The 16,648-nt window shown below is 58.1% G+C and overlaps 1 protein-coding gene across 6 annotated transcripts; it reads right to left on the reverse strand.

Moving 5' to 3' along the window:
* Positions 1–155: 155 nt before the first annotated feature.
* On the reverse strand, positions 156–12,445 carry VWA5B2 (von Willebrand factor A domain containing 5B2). 6 transcript variants are annotated; one of them, XM_032407043.1, is made up of 21 exons: positions 11,894–12,445; positions 11,426–11,497; positions 10,876–11,021; positions 10,619–10,789; positions 8,558–8,789; positions 8,232–8,389; positions 7,551–7,682; positions 7,192–7,316; positions 6,629–6,784; positions 6,138–6,248; positions 5,847–6,055; positions 5,651–5,762; positions 4,957–5,142; positions 3,941–4,112; positions 3,537–3,853; positions 2,841–3,030; positions 2,380–2,736; positions 1,450–1,587; positions 1,276–1,359; positions 973–1,196; positions 156–886 (listed from the first exon to the last, which is right to left on the reverse strand). In XM_032407043.1, the coding sequence occupies exons 3-21, from the start codon at positions 11,012–11,014 to the stop codon at positions 338–340; spliced, it is 3,762 nt and encodes a 1,253-aa protein (XP_032262934.1). In that variant the 5' UTR covers positions 11,015–11,021; positions 11,426–11,497; positions 11,894–12,445; the 3' UTR covers positions 156–337. The 6 variants fall into 6 exon arrangements, with proteins under 6 accessions (XP_032262934.1, XP_032262938.1, XP_032262936.1 ...); XM_032407047.1 differs by lacking the exon at positions 11,426–11,497 and having other exon boundaries at positions 3,537–3,850; positions 8,570–8,789; XM_032407045.1 differs by lacking the exon at positions 11,426–11,497 and having other exon boundaries at positions 3,537–3,850.
* Between the last annotated feature and the right edge of the window lie 4,203 nt (positions 12,446–16,648).

A 16,648-nucleotide genomic window follows, 5' to 3' on the forward strand; every position in this document is an offset into this window, starting at 1 on the left:
TGCGCCAAGCTGTGAGGGGCGTGCACACTGCAGATAAAGAACTCGTTTGGGCAGTCCTAGGAGGCACTTTATTGCATAGGATTTGGGGGCTGTGGCTCTCTCCTCTTCCACTGCACTGCAGGAGCTCAGAAGGGAAAAGGCATGGGATGGGGGGAGTGGGAGAGAGAGCGCACAGGCAGGCACTTTCTGTGAGGGCAGGGGGGCTCTGGGACGGGAATGAGAAGCAGTGGGGGTCAGGCCGACAGCAGCCCGCCCCTCCCAGTACGGAGAAGCCCGCCCTGGGTGGCAGTGACTGGAGTCTGTGGGGGCGGCGCCAGCCAGGGCAGCGGGCGGGCCTTCACACGTTCGCAGGGCTGTAGCACAGCAGGTGTAGCTGCAGGTTCTGGTCCCAGTGGCGGAGCAGCAGGAAGAGACCGCGGGCGGCCGCTTTGAGGGCAGCCAGCTCAAGGCCATCGGGCAGGCGCTGGGCCCGCAGCCAACAGTCCGCTTTAGCCGCTGCTAGTTCCCACTCGCCAAAGGCGGCGGCGCAGCGGTGCTCCAGCCACGCGAGTGCCACGGCCGTGGCCCAGGTCCGGCCCCGCAGGTCGGCCCCGCCCAGCCCTTCCGCACCCTCCGAGGCCTCGGTGTCTGAGCCCCTCCCGCTGTCCACCTGGCCTGGACCCTCGGAGCCTGAGCTGGGGGACGGGCTGCAGGAGGCCGTGGCACTGTCCCCCTGGCCCAGCCCAGGTCCCAGGAGTGCCCAGGGAGAGGCGGCCGAGGTGGGGCTGAGGCTGGCGCGGTGCACCGCGAAGGGCGAAGCGCGGCACAGGCGTTCCTGCGGGATGCGCACGGCCGCACAGAAGGGCGCGTCCAGGCGGAAGCAGCCGGGTGCCTCCTGCAGCCGCACCTGAGGAGAGAGGAGGTGGGGGGAGAAGCGAGCTGAGACAGTGCCCTGGCCGTGGCAGCGCCACCCTCCACCTCCCGAGTCCTCACCAAGGGCAAGTAGTCGTGGCCGCCGCCTTCACTGTTGCTGCCGCTAGCCTGGCCCCGGTGGGGGCTGCAGAGTCGGGGGCCGTCAGAGCCTCTGGCCCTCCCACCGCCCAGGCTGAGCCTAGAGGGAGGCTGGGGCGGGAGGCGCTGAGGACTTGTGGTGGCCGACTTGGGCTTGCCATTTTGGTTCGGGTTCCAGCCGCCTACCAGAGAGCCTCCCTGAAGTCCTGCAATGGAGCCAGTCAGTGCCAGCCGTGGTCCCCAAGCCTGGCTGCTCCCTACCCTTGCCCGGACTTTGAGCCTCACCTGTAGAGTGCACAGCTGTGGGCAGAGGAGTTGCATCTAGATGGCCCTGAGGGGCAGGAGAAGTGCTTGGGGGCTCAGCTAGCTCTGTAGGGGCACAGGAGATGGGGGTGAACCGGGAGGGCAGCCAGTGAGATGAGGGCCGGCACCCGAGAGGTCACCCAGGAGGGACTCTACCTGAGCTCCGCACCTGCAGAGCTGAGGGTAGGACCTCCCTGGTGGTAGCGTCCACAGCTACCGGGCAGGTGAAGCAGGAAGGGGCCGAGCTGACCTTGCTTGTCTGAAGGGCTCGGAGCCAGGACCTCCGGGCATGGCCTGTGAGAGCAGGGAGCAGCACGCTGAACGGGAGCAGGGCACTTCCCCCACCCTCCCTGTACAGAGGGCTTTATAGAAACAAATCTCAGCGTTGCGCATAGCTTTTCCCTCTGTCCACTTTTGAACAGAGTAGAGTTCCTTCTAGGAGCCAGCTCAGACTCCCCAGCTTTGACAAGTAGTTAGGCTGAACCCTCAGCCCATAGCGGGGCTAGACCCTCTGGCCACCCAGAAATCGAACGTTTTGTTCACCACCCAAAGGAAACACTAACTGTGGTGCCTTTTCTGTCCACTCATTTCAGCACTGTCCAATAGAACTTTCTGCAGTGAATGAAATGTTCTAGGTCTCCGTGATCCAGTATGGTAACCACTAGCCACATGTGAGTGTTAAACACTTGAAGTGTGGCTAGTGCCACTGAAGAACTAAAATGTTCACTCTGATTTAATAGTCCTCCTGAAGGATAGGTTTGTTTTTATGTTATAGGCACTGTGAGTCATTAAGAAGATCACATTTCCCTCTGTTGGCTGCTAGAAAGCTTGCCAGTTTTGGGTCCCATGTTCGCAAGGGCATATAACCTCATGGTGTGCATATCTTTAATATAACCTGATTCTCCACTTCCTTTTATTATCCCATTGCCCTACTTATTTTTTTTTCTTGTCAATATGGGTGAGCCACCTCAAATTGTTTGTGAGCAAGATGAGGTATAGAGTGATCAAACACACAGACCTGCACCTCTGCCACTCTCTGCCCCATACGGGCTCCCTGGGCCCTCCCTGGGCCCACCAGGAGCTCACCTCGGTCAGCCGTGGCCTCAGCCCCTCCACGGAGAGCCAGCTGCTCATTGTCCCGGACCACGGAGGCTGCTGTCAGCCGATGGAGTGCTTGGTCCCAAGCACCTTCTCTTTCAGGGGGTGACAGAGGCGGTGAGCCAGCATCACCAGGTCCCCATAGTGTCTCTAGGCCAACACCCACCTCCCAGCACATAGGCTGCTCCCCACACAGGGCCCGGATCACCACATGGCAGCGTGGAGCCTGAAGAGACAGTGCCTCTGCGGGAGGGGCCGACTCCCCATTGGGGGGCATAGCCGTGAATAAGAAGGGGGGTTCCATCAACATGTCCCAGTCCATAGGGGCCGGGGAGAGCAGGTTTCCTGGAGGGAGACAACCATAAAGGCAGGGGCAGTGTGGTGCCCTAGGCCCCACCTCTCTGAGACCCTCCGTGGTCTCAGAACGCAGCTCCCCATCCAACCCTTACCTGAGTCATCCAGGCCCTGTCCCAGCTGCTGCCCTGATTCAGGGCCTGGCCCACCAGGTGCTGTTCCCAGAGAGGGGTGCCGGGGACGGCCAGGGACTGGGTTCACCTGGCCTGGGGGGGATGAGAGGCTCCGGCCAGCCAGGGCTGCTCTGTGTCGACGACCCAGCACCTCAGCACTCCAGGCCCCAGACTGCACATAAGAAGTGGGGTCCACCAGTCAAGAAACTCAGAGCTCCTGGCCACCACACATGTACACACAACTGGCCACAGGGCCCTTCGTCCGACACAGTGGGCGGCTGCTCACCACCCTTAGGAGCAAGGCCACTCTTTACGGCCCCCGGCCCCTTCCCAGTGCTGTCTCACTCCAGGCCCCGTTTCTCACTTGACATTGTTCCTCGTCTCTGATTTTGTTCATGTCTTCTCCCTCTTTGCCCAGCTAGCTTCTACTTGTTCTTCCAGATGTGGCTCTTGCTTTCCTGACTCCCTCACACAGGGTTAGCCATCTTGACTCCGACCCTCCCCATAACGCTATGTCCCTGTGCTCACCACTGTATGTCACATGGCATCCTTATAGATTTACCCACTTCTCTCTTCAGCTGGACTTAATAGTAACCACTGCACAATTTATGGCATATAGCAGATAGTCAATAAACATTTGCTGGATACCTAGTAGAATGCACGTGGGCTGAATCTCACCTTGACTGGAGCCAGTGGGGGTGGAGGCAGGGGGCAGGAGCGGGAGCCCGCAGGTTCTCCCCAGGCCAGGCTGCGGCAGCCCTGCTGAGAAGGGAGATGCAGGGGAACCATGCCCTCGGGGGAGCCAGGGCCCCAGGAGCCAGGGGACTCGCTGCTGCCTGTGGAACCTGGACCCGGCTCTGGGCTGGCGGAGCAGTGGGTGAGCACATACTGCTCCCGGATGTACGATGACTGGAAGATGCGGCGCCATATGGCTGTATCAGAGGAGGTGTTGGGTCCGGGGTCTGTGACTGGGTCTGTCAGAGCATCGGCACCTGCTGGGAGGCAAGAGAAAGGATCCCAGCCCCGGCCTCTCCCATGGCCCACTCCTCCAACACAGCTGCACACCACGTCCAGGTCCTCACTCTGCTCTGAGTCCCCAGCAGCCCACGGGTTGGACAGCTCCGCTGACACAGTGCCTGTTCCCAGCAGCTCCGAGGTGCCAGTGGGCTCAGTGCCAGGACTGGTGGCAGATGGTGCTTCCTCTGGGGACGGGAACACGGAGCCTCCCAAGCTCTGCCAGCCAGGTTCTGGGCCCTAGAGAGCGAGAGGCATTGGAGAAAAAACTGATGGTAGTTATATGCTGCCTCTTCCCAAACAGGATTTAAGATGTCTCACCACAAGAGGCAATAAAGTTAATAAACCAGAAATGAAAGCCTGGTACTGGGGAAGGAGGAAGCATACATGCTAATCAGAAGGTTAAGAGAGCTGCTGTGGCTGAGCTTCAGGTTTGGCCCTGAGCTTCCTGGCAGGCAGGCAAAAAGGCAAACACTCCATTATATAGCGCTCGGGATCAAAATGAAGTGGGCTTATTTCTTCTAGAGAGAGAAAGCTTCTTACAAATCAAAATAACTACCATTTCTTAAACTCCTACTGCATGTCAAGTATCCTACCGAGTGTGCGCGTTGTGACCTCTAATTACAACAACCCTATGACAAGACTCAGTATGAGGAAATGCGCTCTGAGAGGTGAAGTGACTGGCCCCAAATCAAATGGCTAGTACGTGCTAGAGTTGGGATCTGAGATTTCATCTAGACTATGCTCTGTCTGTTTCTGAGTGTTACAGGAAACAATCCAGATGGTGCTTTCTGTAGGGCACTGTGTGAAGAAACGAGTGAGTTTCCACAGAACCCTCAGAGCGAATGCTAGAGCTGTCTTCTGTGGCCATGTGCTTTAACGACCTCTGGTAAAAGCCAAGGACAACACTTCATGGGACAATTCAGTAGAAGACCTCATGAAGAGGGCAGGCTGCCGTCACCTTGGGGTGCCCAGTGGGGTCCCTGGGGAGGCCTAGGGTGCAGTAGGAGAGCTTGGCAGGGAGAGGCACAGGGAGTGGAAGAGTTTTGAAGACAGGCAGGGACTTGAGGCAGCCCAGGCCTACCCCTGGGGCGCGGGGCCGGAAGCCGTCCACCCGGAAGAGTGAGCAGTAACCAAGCAGCTGGTCCCCAGGGTAGAGCGCTGGGATCTCCCGGGGCGTCAGCAGTGCCTCCACTGCATCCGGCACAAACCAGTCCACAGAGACGTCGCTCAGAGCGGGCTCCAGTGCCTTCCGCAGAGCCTGCACCAGCTGTGAGGAGTGGCCAGAGGGAGGGCACGGGAGAGGGAGGTGCCACACAGCCCACGGCACGGCAAGGCCACCCATCCACTGATGCCACTTGCCCAGCCCCTGGGCTGAGGGGAGCAAGGTCAGGCTGGGGTCCGGGGAAGGAATGGGGGTAGGACTAAGCAAGGGGACTGAGTGCGCAGTCCTCAGGGTTGGGTCTGTCTCCTGGCCTGAGCCAAGCCTGTGGATGAGGCAGGATCTGTCGAGGATATGGCTCAGTACCAGGAGGTACCTGGTACCTGGTCAGGGGGCCACGTCCCCCACACCTTTGGCCTCCTGCAGCACCCCCCAGCCACCCCAGCAGCTCCTCTCCCGACTGGCATCTCAGAGGGCAGGAATTGGAATGGGGGAGGAGAAGTCCTGGTCAGGGTGCCAGGAGACCCCACGGCTTGGCTGGGTTGTGTTGCAGGCTTAGGGTAACTTGGGGGAAGGACTTCTGGGAGTAGGGCCCAGGGCCCAGACTCAAGCTCACCATGGGCTGCAGCCTCTCCCCAGGCCTTGGGAAGTAGGCCCGGCCCCTGCTGAGGGCAGACAGACCCTGAAGCAGCTGGTGGCAGGCAGGCCCCAGCCCAAAGGAGAAGCACCTGATGAGGGAAGGGAAGCAGCTGTGATCTTCAGGAGCCTCTTGGGGGCGGGGGTCAATGTCAGGCACCTGGCTCAGCCCGTACCTGGCTGCCCCCCTGTGCCACCTCATGAGCTCCAGGGTTTGCTGGGTAGCAGCGGCCAGGGGCGAGGCAGCAGTCAGCAGGAAGAGCTGCCTGGGGTGGGCCCTGTGCTGGGGCTGCCCCACGGCCCAGGTCAGCGCAGCCAGCACATCTGGGGGGCCGCCTGCAGCCTGCAGGGTCTCAACATTCTCACAGATCAGCTGCACGGTGTCCTGGAAAGAAAAGGCATGCTGTGGCCACAGCCAGGCCGAGCCATCCTCACCAGGCCCCCCCGGACCCCCGGGCCGTACTCACATCGCTGCACGGCTGGCTCTCTGGGAAGAGGGGCTGCACCGCCGCGCCAAACACGGCCAGGTTGATGAGCGTCTGTGGGGGCAGGGACTTCACAGCCAAAACAATGGCATCCTGGGGAGGGCCAGGGAGGGCGGCGTGAAGCAGGCCCCTAGGGCAGTGGTAGGGACGCCAGACTGCCTGCCTTCTGCAGGCCGTGTGAGCACGAGGAGCTGGACGTGGGGGTGTGGGCGAGGCCGGCTAGGAGCGAGCCCGGGAGTGTGAGGGAGGCTGAGCGTGTGAGAGCCCCTGGACGGGTATGTGAAGCCTTGGGTTTGAGCTAAGGGGCGACTGAGTGTAACCCCACAGGTGAGAGAGGCTCTTGGAACCCAGGAGTCCGGACGAGTGTAAGGGGGGGGTGCGCGCGCGTCTCCGAGAGGCTGCCGCCAGCCCAGCGCAGACCCACTGCGCGCGCTCCCGCCCCCCAGGCCCGCCCACGCCCTGCCCCCACAGGCCTTGTGTGCTACACTGCTGCCGTCCAGCAGGAAGAGGAGCTCCCGGGTGGCTGTGCCCAGGTGTCCCGGCCCGGAGCTCAGGTCTGGGCAGAAGCTCAGCACCAGCACGGGATTCAGCAGGATGTCCTTGTGGAAGCGGCGTTGCAGGAACCACACCTGAGCATGGGGGCCCCGAGTCACCCTGGGCCAGGCTTAGTGCAACTCCAGCCTGGGCTAGCAGCAGGACCTAGCCCTCAGGGGGCTTCGATCGAATACACCCAGAGGGGGCACCTTTTTATAGTTCTTTGAATAAAGGCAAGAGCAAAGGCAGGTGGCTGTCCTCTGCCTGTCAGTCTTGGCCCCCATCCTCGGAGACACACCCCAGGGAGACTTGTGTGCTCCCTCCTATGACAGTACTCATCTGCCCTCTGGGATGGCGGTGGCAGCTACTAGGAGGTCCTGCTAAGAGCAGAGCTCCCCCCCCCCCCCCGCAGTCATAACACGAGCCTGCTTATCTGTTCCTAGTGCACAAATGCAGCCAGTGGTAGGGTCGGAGGGCAGGCCAGGCCCCCGGGCGGCCATACCTGCCGGTCCCCATCACTGTCCCTTCGCTGCAGCCTCTGGAAGTCCCGGCGGGCCCTCACCTGGGCCTCATATTCTGCGGAGCTCAGGCTGCCAGCCTCTAGCATCAGGTGTGGCTGGTGAGGCTCTAGGGAAGAGGGGACACGGCTGTTAGAACAGTCCCTGTCTCTGGACCCCAACTGCTCAGTCCCACTGTCCCAGGAGGACCTTGCAAGCCCAAGACTCCCTGTACCATGGGGCCCACCCTCACAGATGACTCGATTCATCTGGCTTGGGACCCAGAAATCTATACTTGAAAAATGCTACCCAGGTGGTCCTGAAGCAGGTCAGAGCTGGCCCGCTGTGTGCCCCAGTCTCTCACCACTGGGGTACAGCAGGATCTCCAACGCCCGGTCACAGCGGTGGCCCTCTGCTAGTGTGACACAGATGGTGGCTGCAGAGCTGGCATGAGGTGGGGCATCTGCCCGCAGAGCATGAGAGGGGCTGTCCAGGCCTGAGGGAGAGAGAGGCAGGGAGAGGGGATAATTGCCCCACCCCAAGCCAGTCCTAAAGCACGAATATCACCTTTCCAGACAACAGTGGTGTGGGCAAGGATCATGACTGATTCAGCTCAGCTCTCAGAGCCTCATCTATAGGGTTGGGTGGACAAGGGGAGGGATTTTTCCTTCTTTCGTGGGCTGGGAGGTGGATTCCCAGTTCTGTTCCTGGCTGATCAGTTATATATCAACCAGCTGCTGATTTAGCACCCTCCCCCACTTCTTGCACAAGGATACTCCACCTCATCACTTGGACAGGTCTCAATTTAATCATCTTTGTTCCCATTGGTGAGTGGAGTGGGATATAAATAAATTACACTGACAAACTTAGGGGGGGCGGGTGTGTGTTGTGTAGAAGTGTCCAGGGGATGCTCCACCCAAAACTGGAGGTTCCTAAGGCTTAGGTCCTTGGTTTTTTGTTTTGTTTTGTTTTTTTGGTCCTGTGTTCCCCCCAGTCCTGAGCCCTGAATTATTCCCCAGTCAGCTATCCTAGGAGGGGCACCCACCTGCCAGCAGGCATGGCCCAGTGACCAGCATCTCGAAGGAGAAGGTGTATGGGGCAGGGCAGCGGGCAGGGCCTGAGAACACATCCTGAGGGGCAGCTGGCTCCTCCCCGGCCAGCCCTTCCTCCTGAGGGCTGCCCACCCCGAAGCAGCTGGTGGGGCTGGAAGGGAGCACGAGGAGTGTCATGGGGCCACCACCAAGGCCCCTAGCCCCTCTGGCTGAATGGCCCCAGCCCTTCCCCGCCCTGCCCATCCCCCAGGGCACCCTACCAAAGCCCCCTCACCCGCACTAGACCCAGAGAAGCCGAGGGAGGGACGAAGAGAATCACCATAGGCCCAACCTGTCGTCACAGAGCCCCGGAGGCCTGGGGGGCCCCGGTGGGCCTGATGAGGCCAGTGGGGTGAGCACAGAGGGCAGAGCCACGCGCAGCACCCCATCGGGCCTGGAGGGCAGCTCCCGACTGCTGCACAGGGTCACCGTCATGGTGCCGGCCGCATTGATGAGGCCTGTGGGCAGCACCAGTGTGGACCGGGCCTGGGCCAGATCCAAGACAAGATGACCTACAGTGAGTGAGAAAAGGGGTCAGAGGGGGCTGGAAGCAGAGGAGATTGGGGAAATAGGAAATGGGAGCAGGCACTGAGGCAGGGGAGCCTGGGCCAGGGGGACTTTTCAAAGTTGGAGGGATACGGGGCTAATGTGTTGGTGATGCAGAATGGAGGCGCGAGCTGAATGATGGCTGAAGGAGAGGCAGGATGGTGGTAGAAGGATCTGGCTGTTATCAGGAAAAGTAGCGACATCCTGCTGATGGAGAGCTGAGGAGAAGGGGACATGTCCACACCACCCCCAAGATCCTAAGGGACCCATACCCTCTGCCCTTCTTCCCCTGCCTGCTCATTCAGCCCTTGGGTATCGTCTTCCTAAGGACCCTCCCTTGTGGACTGACATCTCCCATAGCCTGGGATCCAGCTTGCTCATAAATCCTCAGCTCATGAACAGTCAGGGGCTCCCCACTGCCCACTAGGAGTGGCCAGAATTTTCTACCCAAAAGGAGTTTAGGAGCAGTGATCTGCTTGGAAGCTGGTTAGAGGACATAAAGCTGTACTTGCATACTGAGCACACCATTTTACTCATATTGTAGGTTTATCAGGGGACTGGTGGCATCATGGGAGTCACTGCTGCTGAAGGAAAAATGGCCAGGTGTGTACAGTGGCGGTCAAGGCCTTACACGGTCTGGCTCCAGTCTACCTTATAGCCCTTCCCCACAGTAATCATTTATCCATTCTTTTGAGAAATGCTTGCAGAATAGATGAAGGGAAGAAGAAGATGGAAGGAAAGAAAAAAAGGGAGAGAAGAAGGAAGAAAGGGGCTTCTATCCTAACCAGCTGAGGCTTGGGGAAAGCCTGATACAGTGGAGAGCACAGGATCAGGTTTTGAGTCTCAGCTCTGTGACTTCTAATTCTGCCCTTTGGTAACTCTCTTGTTTTGAGGAGCCTCAGTTTCTTCATCCATGAAATGGGAGTCATAATAACTATATCTCAAAGACTGGTGAGGAATGAGAGAATGTATGCATAGCATCTGACACATAAGAGGCTGTTGCTATTATTTCCACACCTATAAAATGGGGATAGAGAACAGCACTTGCATTACATACCTCTCTGGATTCAAATGAAGTGGTATCAGTGACTGGACTTTGTCAACTGTAAATTACTACAAATACGAGGCATTTTATTACCATCACTCAACACAACTTACTTCCAAACCTTTGCTTACACCATTGCCCCTGACTGAAGTGCCTTTTCCCTCCTCTCCACTTCACCAGTCATACCCTTCCTTTTGGTCACATGCCGGCTCCACTTCCTTCTGGAACATTCCAGGGGCCTCAGCCCAGAGTTCACTCTGGCCTCTAACTACCTGCTGGGCTTGTACCAACTCTCAACACCACTGGATTCTGTCTCTCTTACTGGGATGGTAAATCCTACGTGCAGGAATCAAATGAAAGAATGAAGTGCAAGCCACAAAACCTAGCACAGGAATGGACTTCCATTCCTGAACCCAGCACTCATATGGCCACATTCTGTGCTGGGGCTTTGAGATGGCCAAAGCCCGGGCCCAGGCTCAGGCGCTAACGCTCCAGAGGGGGAGACAGACGTGTGGACTGCCCGCTGCGTCTGCCTCCCAGGCCGCAAACCTCAGGTCAGGCCTGGGTCACATTGCCCCGGCACCTGGCGCACGTCAGGCGCCTAGTCCGCGACTGTTGAATAAAGCCATGAATTAATGAATGAAAAAATCAGTGGCTGGAGGGGGCGCGGGCAGGGGTGGGACGCAGAGCGGGGGCGGGAACCCGAGTGCGGCTGGCTTCCGCGGCGGGGCGGGGGCGCCGGGCACTCACCCTGCGCGCAGCGGCGGGGCGTGGAGGCCCCCCAGCCGGGGCCCAGCGCGCGGCAGCAAGCGGCCTGCGAGCGTCGCCGGCTCTGCAGCTGGAACGAGACGCGCCGTCCGGCCGCCTCCGCCTCGAAGCCCGAGACCACTTCGGCCTCCGCCAGCGGGTACACGAACACGCCTGGGGCGGGAGGGGAGGCGCACAGACGGCGTCGGACCGCGCGGAGCCCCCGCTCCCCGCCGCCCCGCGCCCGGCCCCGGCCTCACCTTCCACCGGCTGCGGCTGCGGGTTGTGGTAGGTGAGCCGGGCCCGCAGGCTGAGGCAGGGGCCGTTGGCGCAGGCCCGGACCCAGGAGTCGGTGAGGGGCAGCGGCGTCCAGCTGGAGGGGCAGTACAGGCCGGGCATGGCGCCCCTGGGGAGGGGGGGCTCGATGAAGGGGGCCGCAGGGTGGGGCCCGGGCGCCCGACCCCGCCCTCCTGCAAGCCGCGGGGAGAACCGAACTCGGGCACTGGGACGCGGAGCAGCCGGGAGCGCCGGGCTGAGCCGGGGGCTGCGGCCGGACCGACAGGTGGCGAGGGGAGGGAAGAGGGGGGATGGCGTGATGGGCATCCGAGCCGGTTACCTGGGAAGCCGGGGCGGAGCGCGGCTCGGAGCCGCGCGGGGAGCCGGGGAGCGGAGGGTTAATGATTAACTGGCGCTCCGGGCGCCCAGCACTCCCGCCGCCTGCTCCCCCGGGGGCGAGGGGGGGGGGGGGGGGGGGGGGGGGGTCACAGCTGTTCCATCACCCGCTCCCGGGCCTCGCCGCCGCCCCCGTACCTGCCGGCCCCCCGGGGCTCCCCGCGGCTGCCAGCTGTCGGAAGTGGAGCGGGTAGCGAGATGGAAGATGCTCTGGGTGAGGAGCAGGGGGTTTAAAGGGCCAGCATCCTCCTGGGTGTCCCCAGCCCAGAGAGGGACCGCAGGGGCGGGGTGGGAGGGGGAGCCGAAGGACCGTAGTCTTTCCCTCTCCAGCGCCTCACCTGACTGGGGCGCTGAGAGGGGCTGCAGGCCGGAGGGGAGGGGGTTGGGTGGCAAGAACGAGACAGGGAAGCGACAGGACAGGGTCTTTCGGAGGCAAGACCAGGAGAGGTGTTGGGGCAGATTCCGTGGGATCCGTGCCTGGCACCCACCTCTCCCCACCCTGGCAGAACTGATCTGAGATAAGGGGCCCCACAGCCGAGCTGTCAGGGGATGCGGCGGGCTGGGTCTAGGGATCCTCACCCTCCCGGCGGGCAACCCCAGCCTCACCGTCGCGTCCTCTGCGGAGTTCTGGGCGCCACAACTGGAGCAGGATGGATAGGGCCGCCTCTGCGTTTCGGGCCGCACTCAGTCCCGGTACCTGCGGGGCACCGGCTCCGGACTCCCGCTGCGGCCTCTCTGAGTCCGCGCAGGGGCGTCGGCTCTGCGGGTGCTGGTCCCGCCCCGCTCGGGAAGGCAGCCCCTTCAGCCCGCCCGGGCCCCGCCTACCGCTGCGGCGGGGCTGATGCGCCCCCCGCCGCCCCCGCTTCGGGCGCGGTGCCGCCTCCGCGCCAGCCTTGGCCGCTCCAGCCAGACAGGGCACCGCAGTGCAGGGACCGCGTCCCCGCCGCTGCACAGCCCCCCACCGAGGAGGGACCCGGGCCTCCGAAGCCCCACCCTTTCCGTCCTTCAGGAAGTGAAACGTTCTGCAAGTGCAGCAGTGGGCTCAGTCTGCAGACCCCCCCAACACTGCAACGACTCCAGCTTTTCCAGTATCACCCCACTTCTCGCCCTGGCTATGCTTTCCCTCAGTGCAGTGACCCTCTTTCATCACTGCAGCGATCCCAGCGTTTCATCACCGCAGGACTTCCCCACCCCCCCCCAAAAAAGCCAGCCCTTTTCCTTTGCAAAGTACTCCTTCATCGCTGCAGAAATCTTCCCCCATCCCTGCAGCTATCTTCAGCTCTCGTGATCGCTTCAATGACCACTCACTCCACGTAGGGATCCCCCATCACTGCAGCAAGTTTCCCCCACCCCCATGCAGCCAGCATTCCTATCGCTCCAGTGCTATCTCCCCACCTTTTGTGCAGGTGGAGAGAGTAGGCAGGATCAGCTCCTCAGGCTTATAACTCCCTGCTACCTTCCGTTGCCCACCGCCTTGGAAGTGAGGCCTTCCAGCCTGCAGAGCCTTCTCTTGGCTTGAGACTGCCCGTCCTAGCAGTGACCCCTACTCCACCCCATCCCTGCAGCACCCGCAGAAGAAAATATACCTGCTCATAAACAGGTCCCTTGTTATTGGCAGAATGTTCATGCAGCTGGAGTGTTAAAGTGCAAAAGATTAGAGAAGTCTGTAAAACCTCTCCCAGGATTCCTGAGGGAGTCTGGGAATCCTGGGGAAGTGACCATGTTTGGGGGTCACCCATGCAAGCTTTCTTGCAGAGGCCACACTCAGATTCTGCAAAAAAGAGCTTTGAGGAGAACTGGGGGCTGGGCATGGGACAGCCAGTGGGAGTGGGCTTTCAAGCCAACTCAGGGTCCTTACCCCTCCCCTTTACTTTATCCTACTGATTCTGGTCACTATCATACTGCCTGGGGGGCATCCCCTGCCTCCTTGAGCACCTGAGCTCTCAAACCCCAACCCTTTCTTTTGGGCAAACCACTTAGCATGGTGGAGATAGTTTGGCCTTTTCCTAGGGAACTTCATGTGTGGAAAATTCACAAGGACAGTACAGGAAGCATGGACATGATTGCAAGGAACCATCCAGCTCACAGGGAGCTCCAGCTGGGTCCCAGCCCTGTTCTTTCCACACCATTTGAACCATGGTTCCATTGACCCTTCCCCTGCCTTCTCTGCTGAACCTGCCCCCAGCCTCATTCTGAGTTAGGGTCCCTTTTCTAGGCTTAGGGGAGAAACAGTGGATGGCGAGTGGGCTGATATTGCCCTCTGGGGGGGACCCAGGTCTCCAGCCAGGACCAGCCTGGCCCTGAGGTCTCCATGGAAGTCCAGGCAGTGGCCACCTCCTCATTGGCATTTTTGTGCAAATGGACCAAGAGCTACATGTGACCCACTCAGGCCAAACACGAAGCTGCAGGGAGAAGTCATTAGGGAGACTTAAATATATGGAAATGGAAAAAGACATCCTTGGTTTGGGTTCTGAGGGGGTCTGAGATGTTAAGACCTTCTCCCAGGAAGGTGGTGTCCCTGTCAAAGACGAGACAACATATTGGTAGAAGCCGAGCTTTGCTGGGAGGCTGGGCCAGCCCTGAAATCCTGCTGGAAAGGCTGTCTTAGTTGAGGCAAGTTCATCAAGAGGGCAAGAGGGCTAAAGCATCCTGCAGGATAGGGCTGGACAGTGCAGGCTGCTGGGCCCCCCTGCGGAGGGGGATCTGTAGGCAGAGTAAGAGGGTCTCTGAGGCCCAGCAGGGGGGTGCTTTGGTGGTGGGGCTGCAGTATGACAGGCAGCTGAGGACAGAAAGGACAGCACAGTCCCAGAGGGCCCCAGAACCAGGTTCCAGGAGATGGAGGAGATCCTTGGCAGGGGTAAGGAATGGCATGGAGCTTGAGTGGTTGGCTATGTGCCAGGAGGAGGGGAGGGAGTGGAGGATAAAAGGCATAGCCTCTGCCTTGAAAGGCTCCCACTTAGTGAAAAAGACAAATACATAGTTACTGTAGATTAAGATGAGTGCTGCGTTAGAGAGATACAAGGGCTATTATAAAGCTTTTAACAGGAGATTTTAGGAGAGGCACCTAGGGGCGCCTGGGTGGCTCAGTCATGAAACATCTGCCTTCGGCTCAGGTCGTGATCCCAGGGTCCTGGGATGGGGTCCCGCATCAGGCTCCCTGCTCAGCAGGGAGCCTGCTTCTCCCTCTGCTGCTCCCCCTGCTTGTGCTCTCTCTCTCTGTCAAATAAATAAATTAAAAAAAAAAAAAAAAAAAAGAGGAGAGGCACCTAACTTGGTGGTGGTGGTGGGTGGGTTGCCATTTAAGCCAAGTCCTAAATAGAAGCTAAGCAGTGAAGGAGAAGATATTTCAGGCAGAAGAATCAGCTCACTAAAAGGTGAAAGAGCCAGAGGGACTAAGGAAAGTATAAGTACGTGAATGTTTTTCCTCGTAATTAATGTTTATCGATCACTTACTGTAGGCCAGGTACTGCACGAAGCATGGATTACCTCCTTGAATGGTCAAAACAGCCCAAGAGATAGGTATGATTATTATCTGACAGATGAGAAAACCCAAGGTGGGACCGGATCAGTAACTTCCTCATCATAAGCTAGTAAAGTGGTGGAGCCAGGGTGTTGATCTCAGATGGTCTGGCCTCAGAACCCTTGTTTTGTTTTTTTTTTTTAAGATTTTATTTATTTGACAGAGAAAGACAGCGAGAGAGGGAACACAAGCAGGGGGGAGTGGGAGAGGGAGAAGCAGGCTTCCCGCCGAACAGGGAGCCCGATGCGGGGCTCGATCCCAGAACCCTGGGATCATGACCTGAGCCGAAGGCAGATGCTTAATGACTGAGCCACCCAGGCACCCCAGAACCCTTGTTTTTAAACCACCACCATAGACAATATGGTTTTCTTGATGTTTATTTCTTGGTTTATTTCTCTTTGATTTTCCTGAAATCTCTTTTTTTTTTTTTTTTCAGTTTTCTTATTGAGATATAACTGCCATATAACATTGCATTTGTGTTAGGGATATAACATACTGATTTGATATATGTAATATATATTACAAAATGATTACAATGAGTTTAGTTAACATCCATTTAGACTCCCTATGTCTCTTTTTTTTTATTTAAATTCAGTTAATTAACATATAATGTATTATTTGTTTCAGGGGTACAGGTCTGTGATTCATCAGTCTTATATAACACCCAGGGCTCATTACAACACATACCCTCCCCAATGTCCATCACCCAGTTACCCCATCTCTCCACCCCACTCCCCTCCAGCAACCCTCAGTTTGTTTCCTATGATTAAGAGTCTCTTATGGTTTGTCTCCCTCTCTGGTTTCGTCTTGTCTCATTTTTTCCTTTCTTCCCTTATGATCCTCTGTCTTGTTTCTTAAATTCCACATATCAGTGAGATCATATGATAACTGTCTTTCTCTGATTGACTTATTTCACTTGGCATAATACCCTCTAGTTCCACCCACATCATTGCAAATGGCAAGATTTCATTTTTTGATGGCTTCTTAATATTCCATTCCGTGTATGTGTGTGTGTGTGTGTATACCACATCTTTTTTTTTTAATCTTTTTTAATTTTTTTTTAAATATTTTATTTATTTATTTGACAGAGAGAGACACAGCGAGGGAGGGAACACAAGCAGGGGGAGTGGGAGAGGGAGAAGCAGGCTTCCCGCTGAGCAGGAAGCCCGATGTGGGGCTCCATCCCAGGACCCTGGGATCATGACCTGAGCCGAAGGCAGACGCTTAACGACTGAGCCACCCAGGCACCCTAAATCTTTTTTTAAAAAGATTTTATTTATTTATTTGACAGAGAGAGACACAGCGAGAGAGGGAACACAAGCAGGGGGAGTGCGAGAGGGAGAAGCAGACTCCCCGCTGATGAAGGAGCCTGATGCAGGGCTTGATCCCAGGACCCTGGGATCATGACCTGAGCTGAAAGCAGACACTTAACTGACTGAGCCACCCAGGTGCCCCACATCTTTTTTTTTTATTTTTTTAAAAATTTATTTGACAGAGAGAGAGAGAGAGGGAGAGAGCAAGCACAAGCAGGGGAACGGCAGGCAGGGGAGAAGCAGGCTCCCCGCTGAGCACGGAGCCCGATGCGGGACTCGATCCCAGGACCCTAGGATCATGATCTGAGCTGAAGGCAGCTGCCCAACTCATTGAGCCACTCAGGCGCCCTGTATACCACATCTTCTTCATCCATTCATCTATCGATGGACATCTGGGCTCTTTCCATAGTTTGGCTATTGTGGACATTGCTGCTATAAACATTGAGGTGCAGGTGCCCCTTCAGATCACTACATTTGTTAGAGTCCCTATGTCTCTTAATACACTTCCTTTTGAAAATACTCATCAGT

The sequence above is a fragment of the Phoca vitulina genome, unplaced genomic scaffold (assembly GCF_004348235.1).
Source record: "Phoca vitulina isolate PV1807 unplaced genomic scaffold, GSC_HSeal_1.0 scaffold8, whole genome shotgun sequence".
Taxonomy (NCBI): domain Eukaryota; kingdom Metazoa; phylum Chordata; class Mammalia; order Carnivora; family Phocidae; genus Phoca; species Phoca vitulina.